The 23180-nt window shown below is 42.0% G+C and overlaps 1 protein-coding gene across 3 annotated transcripts in view; it reads right to left on the bottom strand.

Annotated features, from left to right (window-relative positions):
- The window catches only part of TENM1 (teneurin transmembrane protein 1), a 1265690-nt gene that overhangs the window by 36810 nt on the left and 1205700 nt on the right, over nt 1-23180 (bottom strand). For all 3 annotated transcript variants that reach the window (XM_059732824.1, XM_059732825.1, XM_059732827.1), the window contains one exon: nt 1326-1692. In XM_059732824.1, the coding sequence (XP_059588807.1) occupies nt 1326-1692 (367 nt within the window). The remainder of the gene's footprint in view (nt 1-1325; nt 1693-23180) is intronic.

Below are 23180 nucleotides of genomic sequence, written 5' to 3'. Positions count from 1 at the left end.
CTGCTGTCTTTTGAGACTGCCGCTGGGCAAGAAAGCTTTGAATTATGGCACCACAAAACCCTTTGGAAATGCACTGAATTAGCCCTGCTCTTTGCCAAGCTGGCCGTGCTGCCTTTGCCGTTAGCATTGGCAGTATCAGGTCTGCACTGCACTGCCCTGACCTTCCTTTGAGGCAGACTTTTCAGCTGTGGGGATCACTGCACAGTAAAGAGTATTGGCAGAGTCTCTATTCTTACCCCTTTGCTAGCTGAATAAGGTCACAGAGCCAACGTTGGCTATGTTGCTCATCCCTGATTGAAGCTGATGTTCCTTGGAGGCGCACATGATGTTTGATTACCATTACAATGTGACGTGGCCAAAAAAAAGCCTGACCTTTGCAATGCCATCTGACAAAGAGTGTTTTTTGGGTTATTAAAGATCCTCTGGTTCCAAGAAAAAATCCTAATCCCAGCCTCCTGGCCAAATCCCAAACAATTCCTTCCATGGTGTCAGGATTAGATAACTCTTTATTTCCTTATCTAAAATTTTGAGCTGCAGTGCTGTGTCCTGTTCAGTGGCTCCCACGTTGCCTGACAAAGCTTATGGCATCCAGGATGGGTGAAGCGGTCTATATGGATTCTGAGCTAAACTATTACATGCCCCTATGTGATGAACTTTCCCTCCTCCCTGCAAATTTACGGAGGAAGCAGGTAATAAGCTGGCTCCCAGCACCACAGCGTGCAAGAGAGGGAGCCTCCAGGGGTGTTGGCTGGTACAGGGTGCGATGGCTCCATCCCTTCAAAGGTGTGGGAAGGGCCACGTTTTGAATATCACTTACTGCACGAGCCGTGCATCTCTCACCCTCCCTCCTCCTCAAGAGTGTGGCTAGGGCTTTGAGGCAGCACAGCTTAGTGTTTTACATCAGGCATGAAGCACTTGGGGACATTCCTTGGTGAATAGCGCTATCTGAAGTGCAAGTCGTTAGCACTGAAATGTACGGTCCAAGGCTTTATGGATGCTGGCAACATGTGAATGTGGGCAGGCAAAACTAATATGTAAAGGTGGGCTCAGGGCTAATTTAGATCTGTGGGTAATGATCTGTTTGAAAACAGGGCCAGCAAAGCCCGCTTTAGGTTCCTTAGTCCCCATTGTGGAAACATGCATGCTGCCCCCCCCAAATTAAATTAATTTAAAAGGATTTGCTAACATGGTACAAATTTTTTTTTCAACTCCTCAAAGAAACAGAACCATTTCACAGTTTCTTCCCCCCTTGTAGGTATGTTAACTCCTACCAACCCAAGAACTTGTAACACAACAGAGAAGAGAAATGGTTAGCCTCTCTTTACCTGAGAAACAATCGCAATTCGGGTCAATCTTGCAGTCGCAATCGGATGGGGCTCCAGCAATGATAGAAATCTCACCATTGGTTGTAACCTGCTGTATGCGGTTTATCTTTCTCTCATCCGTCTCTGCAATGTACAGTATCCCACTGTGAGATACTGCGATGGCTCTGGCTGATTCCAGGGTCGAATGGATCGCCACCTTGCTGACCAGGAAATGATCTATGCCTGGTACTTGACAGTGAATAGGGCGACCTGCAATAATTCGCACACGCCTATTCTCGGAGATCTGCAGCACAATGTTGTTGTCCAGAACATAGAGTGAATTGTCTACAGGGTTGACTGTGAGGTCTGTTGGCCACTCTAGCCGGACCTGCAAAAAAGAGAAAACAAAAAGCTGGATTTGAGTAGGCAGCTTTTCCCCTCCAATTCTATTGTCCCACGCCCACTTATAAGATATTTGGGCATCTTAGTGGATACAGATCTCTGTGATGTTCCATTATAATTTTTGATTGAGTTTGTCTGGCTGTGAAAAAGTTTTTAGCAAAACATTTTTCAAGGATTTGGGTCATTCTTAATATGAATGAGAAAGAAAAGCTGATTTCTACAGTAATTTAGCATCCCCTGAATGCTATTTGCACAAGTCCATTAAGATGGGAACATTATTATACATATGCATTCATGCAAATAAAAACACACAATACACGTCATGCAACATCAGCCAGAAAATTTTCCAAGTTTGATGTTATTGTTTCAAGGCTGCAGACAGCACTGGCAGAGTGCAAAATACTAAAGGGCTGTCAGCGTGCTAACACTTTAATTGACTGTTAGTAGAAAAGGAAAACCCACATAACACAGAAATATGATATTCTTTCAAAGTTTATTTACTAAGGTACTAAGGTACTAAGGTTATTTACTCATCTACCATCTGAGATACCAGGTAGTTGATCCTTCGTAATTCAATACAGCATCTAATTAGCCATAGTTACTTGTAATGACTGTATTTGTTCTACAAATACCAGTCAATGGTGGAGTAAGTAATTCCTACACATGGGAGCTTAAATCTGGCCCACGTTATGTGGGTGGGTGTAGGATAGGGCCAAAGAAGTCTTTTCCTTCTTTGCTGCAACACAGCAAAATCTCCAGCTCCCTGATCCATCATTCCCATAACGCCAGGAACATGACCTGTGGTTAGTCCCATTCTGGTCCATCTAGCTCACACGCTACGCTCAAACGATGTATTAATGGGACCACAGGCTGTTCCCAGTCAAAATGCCACACCCAGAGACTACTGTCTAGCTTCCCAAGGATCTTGACCTATTCATCAGGAGTTTAGTTGTCCTTTTCTCCATCCAGGGCTGGTCGAGGGAAGACTTGGACCCTAGGATGCGTATGGAAGTTTCAACCAGCACTCAGGCCATGAGGGATGCCTTGCTTGGCTCCGTTTCTGAGAAGATGAGTGTGAGTTAATCTCAAAGGGATTTTCCAAACTGAATTATTTCAGAGAGGCAGCAAAAAAACACAACAAAACTAAAAGGTAACATTTTCCACACCATTGCCACAAGTGCTTTTGGTTCTGCTCTTTATTTTGCTGCTATTGTGGTTCATTGTTCCAGTGCACTAATTAAAATCTCTACAAATTCAGAGGCTGCAGCTGCTAATATAAGAATCAGCATTAACGGATAACATATGGTGGAGAGTGTGGCTATCCCAGGGTATCTGCCTGCCTGGGGTCCGCGCAGGCACCAGGCGGAAGGCCAAGTCTGCTCACTGACTCGAGATTCAATATTTTCTGAATAATCTCATTTTGGGAAGTATGTTGCTGGTTTGATAATTGATGTTTTATTAAAGTGAGGGCAATGTGGCTAATATGTCTCACCCTGCGTGGTTATCCTGGGTAAACATACAATTAAGGAAAGCTCACCGAAAGATCAGATTACTCCTTTTACCCAGTCCATTTTGCTAGACAGCATAATAACCGGCATTAAGACTGATGTTGCTGGGTTCAAGATCTCCACTGCAGCAGGTGGCAGAGTCATCACAAATGATGATAAATGTGGTGAAACAGTTGGAAAGAGATTCTTGTCATAGAGGTGCTGATCTCATCCTCCCTCCCCTTTTGTGATGTCCTGTATGCTACCGGATGAGTAAGGGCTGGATTTAAACATAACTTCAAGCCTCAGTCTGGTTTGCTCTTTTCAACTCTGGGATCATTGTGAACCCGAACAAATCTTTGTAGGAATGGAATATAATGTCTAAAAAAAATATGCTTGCCCAGTCTGATAAAAATATGCTTGCAATGTAGGGCTTTGCTGCATTAATAAAAGCAAAGAAGGTTTCATTTTCACAGGAAAGCGCCACCCCACTTCCTGGCTCCTTCCTCACGGTTCCCTTTGGTACACACATGATTTTTGTTAGCTCTTACCTAGGATGCTGATGATAGAAATTGGGAGCTGTAACTGCCCAATTGGACCACAGCAATCTTGTTTGCGAGGGGAACAAGACTTCACCATAGCACATGTGAGGGTTGATAACTGTGTGGACACCTTAATCAAGCCATGCTACCTTTGCTTGGTAGTTGATTTGAGTTCCCCCCTCTGCAATGAAATATCTGGTGATTCTGAAGATTCATCTGCAGAAACACAGCCGAGCCACCTTTAAATGACCTAGCATGGGCATGGCTAGCAGTGCATCCATAGGTGCAGGTTGCTCAGTATGGGCCAGCTGTCCAAATGCTCACTCAGCTTCTCAGATGAGTTTTGCAGCCCTCACTGATCTTCTTGCTACACTGTGAGCTGGCTTGTTTAAAGATAGCTGGAGGCAGATACCCTAGGAGTCACAGAAGAATTACACAAGCATAACCGAGAGCAGAATTTGGGCAAATAAGCTGACAACAACTACACTTTGATCAAGAGAAATCAAATAGGTCTAAGCAAACACTGAACTCTATTTATATTTGTTCGATTCACTGGCACCTTGAAAAGGCACCGGTTCTTCTGTCTGTCTGTATTCTTTTCCATCAAACCAAGCTGCCCTCCGGCACTTCTCTGTGCTTCATTCAAACATGATAAACAAACTACAGACAACTCCAATTCCCATTTGATATGACTGTGTCTCGTGTCTACCATAAAGGCTCTTCATTTAGGGTTAGGGTATTAGGCACCATATTATGCGTCTTAATCTTAAACGGTACTTCAGAACCCTATATATAAAATGGCCCTTCCCCCTTTTAGGTATGCTTTTCTTCCTACTTAAACCTGTGATGACTGCAAATGGTATTTTTATTGTCTGAAGGGCCACTGCCCTTTCAATGTGAATAACAAATGTGGCACTGCAGACTAGCCTGAAATGATTAGGGAAGGCTGGTCACTCAGATGGGATCCAGTCATACATTACATGCATCTAAATTGCTAGGTGACAATCAACTTCATTGGGGAGGAGGCGGGGACTAATAATCATGTAAGAGAAATGAGACTGTCAACATTGCCAGCAGTGATTTTTTTTGCAGATTGGTATTAATATGAAGTTTTCTTGGGATTCTGCATTAGAAAGTTAACTTGTATTGTCAGAATCAAAGCCATGGTTGCTATCTGAGTTAGGATCAAGGCCTTGCTTGAAAAGTGCAACATTGGCTGCTTACAGATGCTTACCCCCAAAAACAGCACTTTATTTAAACTTGGTGTGCTCCTGTGCTGACTGCAGCGCATGCTCAGAAGAGGCATTGTGCTAGTTTGACGCAGCTTGCCCAATGCCTGTATAGATTAGGTACTCCAGCGGGGCTTTTTGGAGCTTTTATCTAAATGCTAATTGAAGCCTGGTTAAATTAACTCATAGTTTCACAGTTGTTAGGGGTTGGAAAGGACCTTACAGATCATCAGGTCCAGTCCCAACGCATGTGGGCAGGGAAGACTGCTGGGTTCAAATGATTTGAGCAAAATGGGAGTCAAGATGTTTTTTAAAGATTGCCAGAGTGGATGACTGTACCACTTCTGGGGGGAGCCTATTCCAAACCCTCAGCACTCGGCTTGTAAAGAAGTTTTTCCTTATGTCCAGCCTGAAGTGATCTTCAGTCAGCTTGTGCCCATTAGTTCTTGTCCTCCCCTGAAGGGCCTTGGTGAATAGCTGCTCCTCCAAACCCTGATGTACGACCCTGATACACTTATGGGCTGCAACCAAGCCCCCGCTAAGTCTTCTCTTCTCCAGGCTCAGCAATCCCAAGTCCCTCAGCCTCTTCTCATACGTCTTGGTCTCCAGGCCTCTCTAATCATGCGTGTGGCCCTCCTCTGGACTCTCTCGAGCTTCTCCACATCCTTCTTCAAGTGCAGTGCCTAGAAGTAGATGCAGCACTCCGGTTGCAGTCTCACCAAGGCCAGATAAAGTGGGAAGATAACATCCTTTGCCTTGCTCGAGATGCCTCGGCAGATGCATGCCAGTGTTTGGCTAGCTCTGCCAGCTACGGCATTGCAATGGTGGCTCATGTTCATTTTGTTGTCAGTTGTGGCACCCAGTTCTCGATCAGTTGTGGTGCTGGCAAGCAGAGCACTGCCGAGCCTGTAAATGTGTTGTGGGTTATTTCTCCCCAGATGGAGCACTTTACATTTTTCTGTATTAAATGGCATCAGGTTGAGGTCTGCCCACTTCATGAGCCTGTCCAGGTTGGCTTGTATTGCCAGGCTGTCTTCAAGCATGACAACGCTCTTCCATAGCTTGGTGTCATCAGCAAACTTTGTCAGATTGCTTGTAATACCTGAATCCAAATCATTAATGAACACGGTGAAGAGCACTGGTCCAAGTACTGACCCTGAGGGATGCCAGTGGTCACCCTCCGCCATGACGACTCGGTTCCATCAATCAGTACCCTTTGGGTCCTACCATGGAGCCAGTTACTTATCCACTGGACCATGAAGTTTTTGAGGCTGGATTTTCCTAATTTGACCATGAGGACATCTTGAGAGATGAGGTCAAAGGCCTTTTTGAACTCTGAGCATATGACGTCAACCTCATTTCCTCTATCCAGATGGTGAGTAACCTGATCGTAGAAGGAAATGAGGTTGGTCTGGCATGACCTGCCCATGATGAAGCCATGTTGGCTACCCTTCTTCTAGAATACTGCCTTCAGTTAGCCTGTGTGTGATGGTTTCTTTGATGATTTTCTCCAGGATTTTACCTGGAATTGAGGTCAAACTGATTGGCCTGTAGTTTCCTGAGTCCTCCCTTCTCCCTTTCTTAAAGATAGGTACCACACTGGCTTTTTTCCAGTCTTCTGGGAACCTCTCCCAAGCTCCATGAGTCTTCAGATAACTTTGCCATTGGTTGCCTCTTCTGGTAAAGCACATTTTTATCCCATGTTTATCAGCAGCGATTATTAATTCTTACTTGCATGGCTTTACAAGTATGTATTTTTTTTTTTTAGGTTGAAGGATTTAGAAAGACAATCACAGAAGCATACCTGGAACTCTCATTTTAGTTTAACCTTTTTTGACTGAGATGGCTAATGTGATAGGTAGATACCTCCCACTGAGTTCAGTGTCTCTTTCTTGTTAATTTTAATGGGTTCTTTATCTTTGAACCCTATGCTTTCTTTTCCCTTCTTGAAATAAGATAGCTGTTACGAAAGAACAAGCATAAAAATTAAGTAATGAGCACAATTTGCTTGCAATACACAGAAAAACATGTCAGTGCAGTGCATGCACTAATTTAATATCTACTGATATAAATTGCCCTGGGAAAAAACACAGCTTTATTTCTTTGATATGCCTTTTTGGATAAGACCTTCCACGCATTTTATGGCTAACACTTTTTCAGTTTTATTTGGCCTTTCACACACCCCATGCAACCACAGACCTTGCTTTTCATATTGGGGTCACTAATGACAGAGGTTTACTCTGGTGCAGAAGGCTGCGTTTTAAGGGTTTAAATATTCAAGGATAGCTGGGTTTTGGTTGTAGCTGTGTTGGTCTAAGGACATAGGCAGGAAAGCTTCTTTGAGTAGATGTGATATCTTTTATTAGACCAACTGGGTAGTTGGAAAAAAGTTCTTGGCAAGCTTTCGGGCGCAATCACGCCTTTTCAGGCCTGGGGAGTCTCTGCTGTTCTGAGACTCCAAGGAACGAGAGAAGCTAAAGTGTGACAGGATGTCAGTGAAAATGTAAATAGGTAGAAATTAGAAAGACAAAAGGTAAAGCAGAGAATCGAGGGGAAAGAAAGCAGGGGAGGGGGAAAAAAGGCCCAAGGGAGACACTACAGTGATAGTAATACAAGGTAGAAAAGAGGCTGTAAGTGAAAAAGGAAATAGTTGGAAATCAGGAAGACAGGAACGAGAGAAGCTAACCTGTCACGCTTTTAGCTTCTCTCTTTCCTGTCTTCCTGATTTCCAACCATTTCAAAAGATATCACATCTACTCAAAGAACCTCGCTTGCCAGTATTCAAGGATAGGCTTTCTGCACATTGGGGCAAATTGTATTCATCCGTGATTAAGACAAGCCACATCAAAAATGGAAGGATGCATTTTTTTTTGGTATTTTTTGCAATACATCTTTTGTATGTGTTGAGTCAGTTTCAGGTAACAGGATGAAATTCCTATCAAACAAGTATTCTTCTGAAGGCACCAGGTAATGGATTGCTTCCTATCTATACTGCCTTGAGTAGTTCAATTTATGCTAAATCAGTTTCTCATTCTGTTCTAGGGTATGCATCCTCAGACTTGATCAGTCTCATTTTTCACTTCCTTCTATTCAAACAAATCTATAGCTGCTGTTTCCAGGGAATCCACGCTGTTTTTACTCCAGCCAACACCAATTTGGATGGCCTTGCTTATTAGTCTTTTCCCCCCCCAAACTTTGCCTGCCAGCTCCATTTTGTCTGTTGCATCTCACGAAAGAAAACATTTCAAGTAAGAACTCTCCCATGAAGTCTATTATTGGCCATTGTGTAGTTCACCAGGCTGAAAGCAGGACAGCCCTGCTTCCCTGAACTTTCTGCTGGATGCCTTGCTACATGTATTTCTTTCCATTTTCCCAGAGTTGACACCTGCAGGTATTTTTCATCATTTGCTGTCAGTTTCTCTCTCCTTCCAGGACCTTTCCTTTTGTCGACATTGACACTGCCAGTTTCTCTCAGCTACTTAGGTTTTGCCTTTAATGGTACCTGCAGAAAAACATGTAGCTCATTTCTAGCCGACACTAGGAAAACTCTTCCTTGTGGTCAGAGTACACCCCTCCTTCATGCTTCATTAGAAGGCTTTGCTTTATGTGCCCCTGCCACTGCATGTTATATAATCCAGAATTATACAGTGCAGTCATAAGCAGCCTTTGCATTAAGAATGTAAGAAACACCGTTTTCTCCACATCGGCCGCGTCTCTGCACAAAACCCCAGTAAGTGGGGAATGAGAAGGGTTTGCAGAATGAAAACCCATCTGCCGCGGTCACTCCAGCCCCTAGGGTGGAATAGCAGCTGCCGCTCCTTTGCAGATCCTGCTCAGAGGTTTCTGGCCACTAGCTCCATAAAATCACAACTCCAAGAGTCTCCTTGTTATCCTACCCCATGTGGAGGTACTGGTGGTGCTTTAAGGCCAAAGAGTGCATATAAATACTGTTTGCAGATGACTGTTTCATTAAATGTGAACTGTAATGAAAAGACAAGCCTCTGTACCTAAGCCATTCTTTGATATGGGATGAGTTCCCTAGATTCCAAACGAAGACAGGAACTAATTAACCAGAAGATATAACTCAGTTTTGCTGCCTAATGCAAAGCAATTGGCAATTTAATTTTTTTATATTTGTGACAAAAGTCTCTTACAAGGAAAGGCACTTCATGTCAAGTCAACTCTGAGCAACTTGGGTAAGAGTATAACTACACCTATTTCCTCTAAGCCCTTAAATGTAATGTTTATAACCGCTGCCTTGAATTTCCTCTCTTTTAACTCCATCCTCAAATCTCATTTCCCCGTCACAAAAACTGCCCTCACTAACATTTTATCTCTTCACCAAATCTCAGAGCCTCTTTGCTTCCCTTCACTACTCTTCCCTTTGGTACTACAGCCATTTCTCCCACCCACCTTGTCCTTTTCAGGCTTTCCACTCCCTCTCCCCTTTCTCCTTTGGCAGTCTCTTCAGGATTTCTCCTCTTCCTTGCTTCCTCACTGGAAACAGTGTTTACCCCTTTCTTCTTGCTTTACACCCTTTCTTTTGGTGATCTTTGCTGCTCAACCAACTATATAGGGACCACAGGTGAAATCCTAAGTCTGCTGCAATTCATGGCAATACTCCCATTGCTTTCTATTGGGCCAAGATCTTACTCCACCTCTATTTAATAAAATGTTCAGAAACACCTAAAGCTCCTCTGTCTTTACAAATCAATGGGATTTAGATTTCTAAAGCACTTAGAGCCTTTTAAACATTGTACTTATAATTTGTACAGTACATGGTACCAGAAGTAATTTATCAAGGTATTTCTATTCTGCTCTAGCACTTCTAAGAGGCTGATTCTTAGATTCTTCAAATAAGACAATTTTCAAAACAGAGGAAGAAGCTGATTCCAACTCACACATGTCCTATGTGCTGGAGAGAAAGATCTTTTTTGAACATTTACCATTTATTTCCAGTTGATTTTTTTTTTTTTTTTTTTTTTTTACCATAAGGAGGTCCTGGGAGAACCAAAAGAAATGGAATTCCAGTAGATAAAAAATTACCTCTTTTGCTTCAGTTTTACTTTCATCACATAAGCCGCACAGCTAGGCAGCTCCTCTGGGAAGTGAGGAACTAGTGATGCTAAGGAAATGATTTAAAGATTTACAGGTCTGATTGTTTGTGTCATGAGCATTTTATCTTCCAACCATCATACTCTTTTAGCCTCAGTATACTGAGGGGGTAGGGACCATTTTTTTTCCACTGTACAAAATATGGGCAGTATTTAGTGAGCTCCCCACATGGATGCCTGCAAAGAATGGGCAGGAGGCAGAGTATGCAGACTCGGATGCCTCCTGCTTGGAGAATTTCCACTCCTGGGAAGGAGGAAAAGACACCTTGGCATGAACGTTAACTCAGATACAACCAAGCTGAAAAAAGCTCCAGCTAATAGAGAAAGCATGAGGGGAGGGAGTTTTCCCCCGCTCCTGTAGCTACATTTTCATCGGAGACATTGGGTGTTGGCTGCAGCCAAGGCTGGAGGTTTTGATCAGGGTGTGCCGACGCTTCTTTAGGAACAAAAACGTGGAGGTTTCTGCCTTGAAGATCTGCCCCCTCTGCTCATGGTTAGACTGATCACCAGATTTGGGGTCAAGAAGGGATTTTATCTCCTAGTCAGACAGGTATGGTCTGTGGGGGTTGCCTTCCTCTCTAGCAGGGGTCAAGGCCATCTTCCTGAGATCTCTCAAATATATTTTAACAAGATCTGCAGGACCAGGACACTGACTGCCATGGTTCTTCTGCTTTACCTGGGCAAATTAGGATGTTATGCTTGTGCTGGGCCTGGGTTGACTGTAGTTTTGCTAGGGGGTTAGAAAATGGATTTGTATAGGATGGTTTGGATAGGGATGATACTGCCTCTGGCACCAGGTTGGACTAGATAACTTCCAGAGGTCCCTTCCAGCCTTACTTCTCTGTGACTCTATGAACAAATACAAGCCACTGTGTGCACAAATATCATTCTAATGCTCCACTTGTAGCACTGATTCCCCACTGAATACAGGGTCAAACTCAAAAGCGCTGTCTTCATATTAATGCTTCCCGTGGGCTTGACTCTCAGTTCCCAGGAGACTGCTCCTCTCTCTCTACGACTATGACCTTGCACAAAAGCTGTATTCCACACTGTGCCCCTGCACTGACCCCTCTTGCAGACTGAGCCTTCAGAGCAAAAGCTGGACTAATGGGCAACCCTGTACTGACTGCAACACCGGACAGAGCCTTCAAAGCAGGCACCGGATTAATGAAACTGTCTATCCCTGGATGAAACTGAGAAGTGCAGGAGGCAGAACTGTCTTCTCCGCTGATCAAGGCCGTAGAACTCACCCCCGCGAGGGGTGCGAACAAACACGGACAGGAGAAAAACGCATTTCTGCAGCTTGGAAAAGCACCATTAAACAAACCCCAAAACACATATCTCTTCTCAAACACAAGGAGGAAGGAAAAAAAGGGAGGCACTGAAAATGAATTTTGCTCAAAATTTACCATATTTGCATGCACATATCACACTCCTGAATTTAATACACACCCTGGTTTTTATAGACAGATTGAAGAAAACAAACTCTTACCTTTCAGGATGGGTAAGTAATTAATTCAGCATGCTGGGTCTGGAGCTCAGTGCCAGGTCTGACTGCAGCCTGACCGCACACATCCACCTGATACGGTGTGCTGGGTCTGGCTATGGCCTGACCCTATGTAACCAGCCTGAGCCAGAGGGCAGGGCCATGTCATTCAAACTGCGACTCTCCAAGGCTTTAGAAATTTGGCAGTAGGGGAGTGGATTGTATTTCCTATTAAATTTCATAGGACATTTATAAGAAAGATTTTTTTTAAAAGCCTAGTGAGATTGCCTGAAATAAGGTGCTTCATCCCCAGCCTAAGTGGGCTACTTTTTGGTCACAGGAGGTGTGCCCAAATATAGACATATACCATACCGTTCCCATTATAAACTGACTTTGCATATAGGTTGATCTCACATTTTCACGTTCAAGTTTTAAAAAAACAGCTTTTTCCTAGTAATGTTCTTAAACAGCTATTGCCCTTAAAAATACCACAGGTGAATCAAACAACCAAGGAAAGGATCCAAAGGGTTAAATGCCCTAAAAATGCTGCACTAAAAAACATTTCTGACAGTCAGGACTGCAGGGGTGTGATTATAGACTACCCCTTGTATAAACAGAGTTAGATTTTTATGGCTTTATTGGAAGGAAAAAGGTTCATATACATAATTAGACCAATTTAGTAATAATGTAAACTCAAGGAAAAAAATGCTAGATTAATGAGACTGCATGGAGAAGACTCAAACTTCTACAGGGGAAAAAGATCGGTCTTAGCAAGTGAATCTTGTAGATATGTTGGAATTTAGTTTTTGTATAAATATTTGGACAATAAATATTTTGACCAAACAAAATCAATATAATCTAAGTAGCTGCCACCCGGTGCTGAAAGCCAACAAATACCGCTGTTTACACTCTAAATAGTCAATAAAAATAATTAAGCCTATTGTATTTTACAGCACAAATAAGATACTCTATTCTATGAAGAAACACTTGCAGGTGACATTAATAAGGGGATTTTAAGAAAACATACTGGTGAGTGCATACTACCAACCCAACATGGTAGGTAGCCCCCTGGGTGTAAGTGTGCAACAAGTCAGGGAGTCTGTTATTTCAGACAGGTGTGTTTCGATATCCATTAACAGTTTCAGTAACAAAGGACAGATGTAACAGAGATACATATTGAATTATCAGGTTGTGAAGTATCATGTTTGACTAGATTATTTGGCCTGCAACTAGAGGGCAGTCCTGGACCTCCAGGACAAAGTGATGAAGTGCTTAGGCTCCTCCTTACAAGCCCCAAGGTGGTAATGGATGAGGTTTTAAAAATGTGAGTTAAAGTCAGGTTCTTAATCCCATAATCAGCTGCCTGAATAAGCGGCCCTGCTTATCTAAGTATCTGAGCAGCTGGCAGTGTTCATTGACTTTGAAAGTCTTGGTCCAAAGACACATGCTAGAAAGTGTACCGTGAACTGAGAAGCCCTTCAGAACCAAAATATATTTATGAGAGCAGGTCACAGTCATCCTCATTATCTTCATTTATTAGTTGGACCCATGAAGTAAGGCACTGATCCTTTAAACACTTTGTTGTGTTAAATTTTATGGACTAGGTAAGTCTACATAGCAATGTGAAGGTGTAATTGTAGTACAGAGAGGCATATTTGTGTCAGTTTTCATCTCCCTACCTCATCTAGTTATTGCTCCTTTGGAGCTTGTCTTTACTTAGCATGGTGCCACCTTAGTCGGGGGGGGTGGGACATGTGCCCCCCCCCCCCCTGCAACTGCGGTGGTTCCCCCTCACAGCCAAGCGTGCTGACCAGGAAGTGGCTGCAGCGCTCCTGGAAGTGGCCACGGTGCTATCCGGCACTCCCACTCCCCAGCCTGCGCTTGCAGAGGGGGCACTGGTGCTCCCACCTGCCCCCCCTGTCCATCATCCAAGTGGGGCCTGTCAGGGGGTGCACATGCACCCCCGTGCACCCCCTACATGTCACCTCTGTTACTTAGGGCAGTAGAGAAAGGAAGTGGGATGCAGAAAGGCCAGAAATAAGGAACATGGAATTGTGGGATAGTTGCTGGGGAACTTCCTGTACTCAAGGCACAGGGAACTTCCAAATATGCTATAGGAAAGGGAGGGCTCAGGGATGAGTGGGGCAAATGGAAGGTCAGCCAAATGTCCCGGCTCAGGCTGGATTGCCATGAAGGGTCAATCTAAGATAGAGGATAGGTGGGTATGAACTTCAGGGTGTCCTTCTGGCTGACCCTATCGGTGCAGACATACCCATAAGCCTAGCCACGCAGACGCATGAAAAACAAAACACATTCAAAGTTATGGCCTACAAGAAATGCACACAGATGGAGAAAACTGGAGGGCTTAACATAGTTTTTGACTTTCTCCAGTTCTCAGTGGAGAGCCACATGCTGCTTCATTTCTCATCCTGATTTGGGGGGTTTGATTGAATGGTTATCGAACAATGCTCAGTTATGATTTTTTTTGCAACGTGACCTACATTGTTAACCATCTTAAATTAAAATTCTCCAAGGCGGTGTCTCATGTTGCATGGCATACCAGTCCCAAAGGAATCTATCAGCAGGAGATGAAGGCCCAGTTTGAAAAAGCAGCATGTCCTTCAGACGGGTTAGTTAATTTGTTTGTAAATGTGATAGCTTTTGTCAGAAGACCATATTGTACAAAATGGTGCTAGCTTTTGTTCTGTTTGCATCTCTGTGCCTTGAATTTTATGATGCGTGCCTAAAACCTTAACTTCCGGATGGAATTTTACAGCAAGGTATTGGCCAAATTTTGCCATGATGTTTATTTCTTCCTGTTGCATTGGATACCTTTCTTTTCTCTTCCTTTTCCTTTTCTTTTTTACTCCTCTTAATTTAGAAAGAGCAGGTTTCTTTCCCCTTTCACACTATTTTTAAACCCACATCTGTTTTATCACTTTCTATGCTGTAGCTGCACGCAGTGATCTCCTCTATGTGGCTGCTTTCATGCCCTCCCTGTTAACTTTAACCAGGTCATGAGGGTAACTCAGGGCAGAACTTAGCAGAACACCTAATACAAAAATAAAAGCAACCCCTTTGTTTTAAACTCTCCTTAGTCTTACCTTGTTTTTAACTAGCTATGAGACCCAAGAACTACAAAGACAACAAGGGAAACAATACGCTGTAGAGTTCCCTCTTGCTGACAAGCTGCAAAGTCCTGGCCTTTGTAAGCTGTTAATATTACAGTATTGTTTTGACAGGATCTACAGAGCTTCAGATTCCCCTTGGCTCCTATAGCAATTTGCAGGCCATACCTGAAGTATCACTGCACTGGTTCTTAAAAACACCCGTGCTTCATCGATCGGTTGCTGTGTTGTTATATTTCCCTTTAAGCGGCTACGTCTAACCTTTACTTTATTGGCTTTCAAAAGCAGCACCTCAGCTGGCAACTACATAAACATTCACTGTGTTGATTAGAAAATTTAATGCCTGTTTCTCCTCTCCATTTATAGTAGATTTACTCCATTGAGTTCAGTGAAGTTACTTCCGATTTACCCAGATCACCACGAATTGAAGTCTATGGCAAAACTCTCAGCCTAGCTAGGAATTTACCTCAAACGTACAGGCAGTCCTCGACTTACAACGTTTCGAGTTACAACGTTTTGCACTTACAACATTGATAAATTGACAGCTGGTTTCAACTTCCTGATGTCAGTTTCAATTTTACAACACTTGATCTGACACGACGCCATGCCAGTCTGCTGCATTGCCCATCTCCCTGGAGAACATCTGTCCAAACTTGCTTGGACGCTTTCTTTAAGAAAGCAGAAAAGACTCCAGAAAAACCTGCAGCCAAGACTCTTGAGAAGACTCCAGCCATGAACCCTTCAAGAAGTCCAGCAAAGTCACCTCAAAGAAGTCCTTCCAAATCAATATGATTGCTATTTACAATATAAATACAAGAATGTAGCTCTATTAATCACTTATAATTAACTGAGTACAAAATTCTGGGTTATTTTTGTTGAAAATAGGGTATCGGGCCTTGGTTCAAGAACCAATCCCCCATTTATAACGTTGTTTCCTATGGGAAAATCGGTTCTGAGTTACAACGTTTTGACTTGAGACATGGTTTTCAGGCACCAATTGTGTCGTAAGTCCTAGGACTGCCTGCATAACGTAGCCTTACAAAGAGGAAAATGCCAACTCTGCTGGACTAAACATTGGGGAACATTGTGTCCTTACTTTGCAACACTAGGACTGTGCCAATCCAAGTAGTCTGTCTCTCCTCTCATCTTTGCCATGCTTCCAAATGCTAAAAAAGAATATGGAAGACAACCCAAAAAGATTTGGAAGAGAGGCAGTAGAGAGAGAATGAAAGTTGCTGCATCTGAGGAACATTTTTTTACTATACATAACACACAGAGGTTGGGCTGATAATACTTATGTACCTTCTGGCAGAAATTAAGGCTGCTCATGAGAGAGAACACATACAATGCAGATCGTAAGAAAAAGAAATACATTTAAATATCTCTATCAAAGCTCACCACTAAATTAATGAACAGCCCTTTTTACTATTGCTGTCACCTAAAGCTTTTGGCAACTTTGTTGAATGCAGGGAAACAACTAGCTTTAAGGAAAACTTTTGTTGTCTGTTGTGTTCTCATATGAATATCTGGAAGTTTTGTTTTTTTTTTTTCATGTAATGCCTCTTTCCTTCATTATGTACAGAATGAATTTGGACTCTGTGGAGGATGTCAGGCAGACCTAGTTATTTAATTGCCTCAGAGTGGTTTAGCTGTATATGCAGCTATCCCGTACAGTCAAATACTGGATGTAAATTCTTTATGTATAAATTCTGTCCGATATTTTATCCTAACTGAGGGAAAAAATCTGACTTGTCATCAATATATCTCAGCCCCGTGCAGAATTTCAGCAATCTGGCAAAGCAGTGCTCAAAAATTTATGACAATACAATTCACTGCTGTGGATGCAAGGCCTCTGACACAGATAACTCATCACCTAGACTCCACTGCATGGAACCACTATGTCAAGATAAGAAGCAGAGAGATATTTAAAGATGAGCCAAAGAGATAAAGGTTACTTTTGTTTAAGGAATGAGAAGGGAAGTGACAGGCTAAGTGAGATTTTTATTTCATTTATTCTTTTTAAGATCAACTTACATAATACAAGATGTCAATTTATAACAAAGGATCAATCACTCTTTCCTAAGCAGCACAAAGGAGACTACACTAGGGAGACTTTGTTATGGAAAATGTCACCTCAGTTGATCCTTTCTCCAAAGTTTGAGAGGGTGGAAGAGGTTGCATGGGGAGAGCACGGAATCACTAGCTTCCTTGACACCATCTTGGTGACCTCTCAGATTTCCTAGTGGAAATGGGGACTCATTCCCTAGAGATTTTCAGAAAGTGTAGGTTTTGAGAGGTTAAGCTGATGATGGTGGATGGGAGCTGATATGTCTGGGTTAGTGGGTGCTGTAAAATTTCTGGAGATGCTGGGATGTATCAAATGTTAGGGGGCTTAAGCATGTGAGTACAGTTGGGCTAGCTGGATGCTATTGTAGGAGAAAGTGGTAGACAGGAGCATTATTTGGTAGTCGGGGGTCTGGCTTTGGTCTCAGTGGGGAGGAATCTGAAGCCACTCTTTTTGCCTGCAGGCCTCTCATCTCCTATAATTTGATCATCTGATCTGCCTCTACTCGGATGCAAAAGGGGAAGCAGCAAGATGGAGGTTTTTTGCCTTGGATGGGATGATGTAGTTGGGGATAGTCCTGCTTTGAGCAACGGGTTGGACCAGATGGCCTCCTGAGGTCCCTTTCAACCCTAGTTTTCTATGACTCTATGGGCATCTTTACACATGCTCCATTGTGGAGGTAGGGGGAGCATTTTAATTAGAGCTTTATATATGCAACTTTTGACAAGCTTTATTTAAAGCACCCCTGCCGCCATTTTGAAGCATGGGGACACTCAATACACATGACGAGGAGGCTGCTGAAGCATGCTAATTAGCTCGCTCCAGAAGACTTGATTAATCAAGTCTGCTCCGACACGTGCTAATCAGCATGCACTGGAGCAGACGTCTGGCACGTGTAAATAGATGAGAACAAGCATAGACGAACAACTAAGGGTCCTTAGTGGGCAAAAAAAGAAACTACCGTGCAGCTCAGCTGGATGCAAGAGGATCCAGCTGGGCTGTAGAATGGAAAACAGAACTGCCAAGTGCACACAATTAATAATACTTGGCCCTGATGATGATCTGAGAGAGATCTGGCCCAGTAAACCCAATGGACCCACTGACTTCAGTGGCCTTTGAATCAGGCTGTGTCCGTCTGTACATGTTCTGCATTATCAGATCCTCTATCTAGGCAGACCCACATATGACAGACCGAGAAAAAGATGAATCAGAAATCTAGCAGGATTTCTTTGTAGAGGTCATGGCAAAAAATATTATTTTTTCCATTTGGTGCAAAAGCAGCAAGCACAATCATCTATTCTGCCAATTATCAGTACTTATAGTCTGTAGGAACAACTGATTTTCAGATTTATTTTTAAAATTTTACATCTATTTATGTACAGCAGGAAAACAATTACTTTATATTTAGTAAATTATGTCTGTCAAGGATCTTTCTTTCATGGAGCAGGCGAAGGGCAAATATTTCCTCAACAAACAACATGGAAAAAGAGAAATGAAATTTCTAAAAGATTAGATTAGATTAAAATTTGGCGAGAGTGTTTTATTCAGCAGCAACATATTATTTACAGAGGATAACGGAAATAAATTATATTGCATGTGACTAGTATATATATGAAAAAAATCTCTTGAGGCTTTGAAAGAAGAATTGTGGTTCTTTAGGAATGACACAAAGCCACATCTGGCATGTCCGTGAATGGCACCTCACATTTGGTGACAGGATCATTTGATTTGAGTGAAATTAGCTCTGATGAAACCTTCATTCTTTCTGCTTTATATTCTAAAATCACAAGGCATGTAGCTGAGATTCTTGCAGGAGACCCACTGCCATTACTGCTATTTAAGGGCCTGATACTTTGAGGCTCGGAGTTCTCTCAGCTCTAATTAAGAGTTACTTATTAAAAAAAGGATGATGTCCTTTTCCTTCTTTCTATGTTATACAGATGAGGCCTGTAGCTGGCTCCTTAGCCCTTAAAAAGGCTTCTTCTATTAGTTTTTGCACTCAAAATATAGTTATAAGTGACTTTCCCCTGAAAGTTCAAAAATGCCTAATGAAATGTATAGCAGGTATATACTATGCAGACATGCCAAAAGAATAACGCTTAAGTGGGAAAAGATCTGACTTGTATTAAGCCTTAAAATGCTTTTGTTGACATCTATTCAATTTGCGCACCTCCACTTTGTAAAGTGACTATTAAAGATTTCCTACCCAGGAGCCTTTCAATTAAGGGCTGAGAAATCACCTAAGGTGATTTCATCAATTTAATTGGGCCTAGGACAGCAATCCCAGTGAACTACCCCAGGAGCTCCAACCAAACGGGGAAGAAAGGACCTGAAATCAAGTAGCCAGGTGAAACCAAGCAGAGAATAACCTTTGGTTGTGAAAGAAAAATACAATGTTCAGGGCTTCATACATCATAATTTGGAACAATAATAGACACATCTTTTTCCTTAAGCAGCAGGTCTCCTTTATAGAAGATGTTGCAATGGGGCTAGGAACAAGGCCCATTTTTCTTGCATGGTGGACTTTTGTTTTGCTTATTGATTTCAAGAATAAGTGCAGCAATCGTCTTTCTGCAAATACCTACAAAATGTTGCTCAGAGACGCAGAATGTTTATGGCGTCGTTCACTAAACACGACTAGACTAACATATCAAAAGCTCCACATGGATGGAAGGCTGAAAATAACAAGAAGGCGTAGGCGGACTTTTGTATGGTTTGCTCCCTTGCAAACAAAACTATTTGGATGGGGGGAAAGGTCTCCAGCACAATTTGAATATAAAGTATCTACTGCAAAATGTAACCTGTATGGTTAAAAAGCAGTTTGGAGCACCTGCGGGGTGTAGCATGTATTTTGGGGTGTTTCCTAAATTACCATTGCTCAGCGAAGTTAAATGGCCAAGTTGATGCTATCGGTATCATTACTTAATTTTAACAGAGTACAAGGAAATGCTGGTTAAAACCAGATTGGTCCCTTTCTCCATACTTCCTCCAAATAGATGTGTTCAGTGCCTTGGGTTTTTTACACTGATGTTTTCTAAACAGCGAGGCACAGAACTGTATCCCAGAAGATGAAGGATTTTTAATGGCACAAGTGGCTTCGCTGTTAATGCACAACGCACAGCTGTTGTAAATAAGAGTGGTTCCACTAAGTTTAACAAAAAGGATTTTAGCCTCACCAGTACCAGAATGTATGTCTCAGGGGATGCCGTGTCTTCTTTCAGTTTGCAAAACAAATTCATTAAACTGTTCAGTGTTATGACCGTGATCCTGCAGCCTCCTGCTTTGTTCCACCCTCACAATTGCTGTTTTCGAATCAAATTAGTGCCTATATCACATCCCTCTTTTTCTCATATTTGTGGGATCTTTCCTTTGTCCTTCACATGATCATTTATTGCATCCAAATGCACCTTGCTCTGAAGTCATGCGTGCACTTTGTTTGTTTTGGCCGGCAGGCCCTCACATTTGCTTTCAAGCGAGGTCACAGTATTCGGCAAGCTTCCCAGACTCCTCAAAAGGTCTTCAGACATATATATTTAATCAAACCGTCCCTTTACAGACATGGGTTAGGGGATTGCTTGCAGCCTTTCTGATTGCAAGGGCGAAGCCAGTGTATGCTTTTGTGAAGTCTTAAGATTTTAAATCAATGCCCTCACCTTTACTTTTACTTTCCAACATTTTGCTCTCACTTCACTATTGCAAATAGAATATCTGTGTTAGCAAGAAATTTCCCTCTGGCCATTGAGAAACCCTCCCTCCACCCCCCAAATCCTTCCCAGTGGGATACTCAAGGTTTGAAATGCATCCAAAGAATATGTCCACATCCTGACATCTCCTCTCCTCCTTGCTCATCATTCCAGAATGCATCCTTTGCTTTGACCTATGTGAGCAGCATGTCAACCAAAGTAAAATTGTCCCATTTTTATGAAGGAGCACAATATTTTACCGTGTCACTTTGAATTTTTACGCGAAGCAACAGAATATATATGGACTCCATCGAGGGGAGAGCTGTTGAACAAAGGGTGATGAAGTGCAAATGTCAAGAAAAAGTCTTCAAATCAGAACTTTCATTTTGGAGCACAGCCGTGACAGTTATTAATACTATCAATCAGTCACTGGCTATTGTTGTGGCATCGAGTCTTGAGTACTGCAACAGACAGCGCTCTGGGGACAAAGCCATGGCTAAGGAAAAAAATCTTGGTCATGATTTTCTATTGTCTTGGGCATTTGTAATTACTGGGGTTAACTGACCTCCACATAGGTGTATCAGACTGGTCTCCCAACTCATCCTCAAAATGGGGATGTACATTCTCATAAGTTTTGATTTCAATGATTTGTCTTTCTCTGCCAAAGTCTCCTTATTAGAAAACTCCCAGCCAGCTCTTCTTACATCATTCTTTCATGCATTACCTCTCTTAAGTATGAATATTAGCCATTTTTAGGTACAAGACAGGGGTCTTTCATAGATGCTGGTGTAAATCAGCAGTAATTACACTGAATTATAACCATGTAACACAGGTGTAAGTGAAAGCAGAATCACATATATAAATCTTCCCCAATTAGCTCATCTGATGTGCTTCAGGTGTAATCAGGAACATTTCTGATGCTTAAAATCCAGACTTTTCAGAAGCAGTGCTCTAACTGCAATATCTTCTGCTATTAGAAAAAGGCCAATTAGAGCCAAATTGTCAAATGTAGATAGCATCTCCCATTGGAGCAAGATTTTCAGAAAAGCTCAGCTCTCAATTATGCACCGAATTATACACGCAGGTGTTCAGATTAATCCAGCACATTGGGCTCATTTGAAAACTCTTACCACTAGCATTGCAGTGAAAGCTGCTGATCACTTTAGACAATCTGGCAGGTATCCTTGGACATACTGTTTCCAACTGGGGGTGCTGATCACATGACTACCTCACCTCGTCCTAAGCTTTTTTAGAGGCTGGCTTTAATAACCAGACTAAGAAAGCTAAAGTCATTTGTCTTGTGTTGTGATCAACCAAGTTCTGCAAAGAGAAGAGGCTATCGAATCCACAGCGCCAGATGATTGGCTCAGTTGAATCTCCTCTTCCTTACAAACCCAGAATAACAATGTCATGGGAAAATGGAAGTGATTAACTAGCAACTGTTTATTTATTTATCATTACACCATTCAATCTGCTCAACCCAAGCTTTCTTTTTCCTTACAAATGCAGAATAACAATGCTATGGTCAGTATGAGACGGTAGTAAGAAACAAGTACTTAGTGATCTATAAGAAGTGTTTCTGTCAAAACCGGTATTGAAACAAATGACTCAACCCTTTCCTAATAAACTCACCTATTAAAGTGAAAGCTCTAGTCATTTACAGAGGTCTGTGCAATGGGCAGTTATACCAAGTGTTTATTCCAAGGATACTGTTTTGTATTTCAGTAAATCAAAAAAATATTGATTTTGAACAAGCCGTTGATTTTATTGTCAGAGCAAATTTAGCTTTTAGAGTTGATTTTATTAACCTATTTCATAAGTTCCTCTAAACACACGGTTTGTGAACAAACCACACGCTCTTGATGTAAATGCAATTTGAGATATAGCCAAAGGCAATTTAAGGTAGTTGATGGGCCAAATTCTGCTGTGTGTTGTACCTATGTCACCTCATAAGAGTCAATGGAGTTGCAAGGATGTATCCGAGAGAAGGTTGTGATCAAGCAAACAAAATCCTTCTCTCATTTACACTGATATAATTCAAGAATAACTTACATGACATAAATGGGATTTAATTATTCCATATAATTTCCTGAGTACACCAGCATGACTGAAAGTAGAATTTGGTTCAATAGCTTGACAGAACTTTTAGTTTCCTGCATTCATTTAACAGACTATTTGGCTCTATATTGTGAGAAAATTAATGTGATGAGTTGTAAAAATGCAAGGGACACTTCCATAACCCTGCACATACAGTTTTTGCAGGGTTTTTTTGATCTATGATTTGATATAGCACTTACAGAATGTGTTTTAATTTAGATACTTTCAATTTTAGTTTCATTCAAGATTTCACTTTGGTGGTTGGAAAAAAAAAAAGGCATGAGATCTTTGGAGATCTTACTTATAAAAAGTAAAATCTTATTCACAAAAAGTGGCTACTTTCTGTGAATAAGATTTTACTTTTTATAAATACGATACCTGTGGGGCTTCACCATTTCTTACCAATATCTGGAATATTTATGGGGACCTAGTTTCCATTTATTTTGAATTTGTCCCAGTCTGTGCAATAAGCCTGTATATAGTTGTAGCTATTGAAAAATGATGTGACGCTAAACACGCAGTGAGGAACTCCCCGATCCACAGCAGATTCTCTAGTATATCACCTGGAACCTGTTGGATTTATTTACTGAGAGTCGTTTTCCCTTCTGCTTCCAAAAAAAAAGGAAAGGAGCTAAATCTGTTT

The sequence above is a fragment of the Alligator mississippiensis genome, chromosome 8, assembly GCF_030867095.1.
Source record: "Alligator mississippiensis isolate rAllMis1 chromosome 8, rAllMis1, whole genome shotgun sequence".
Lineage (NCBI taxonomy): Eukaryota > Metazoa > Chordata > Crocodylia > Alligatoridae > Alligator > Alligator mississippiensis.
Note: the sequence above shows the minus strand (reverse complement) of the source record. Positions and strands in the feature narration are given on the sequence as shown.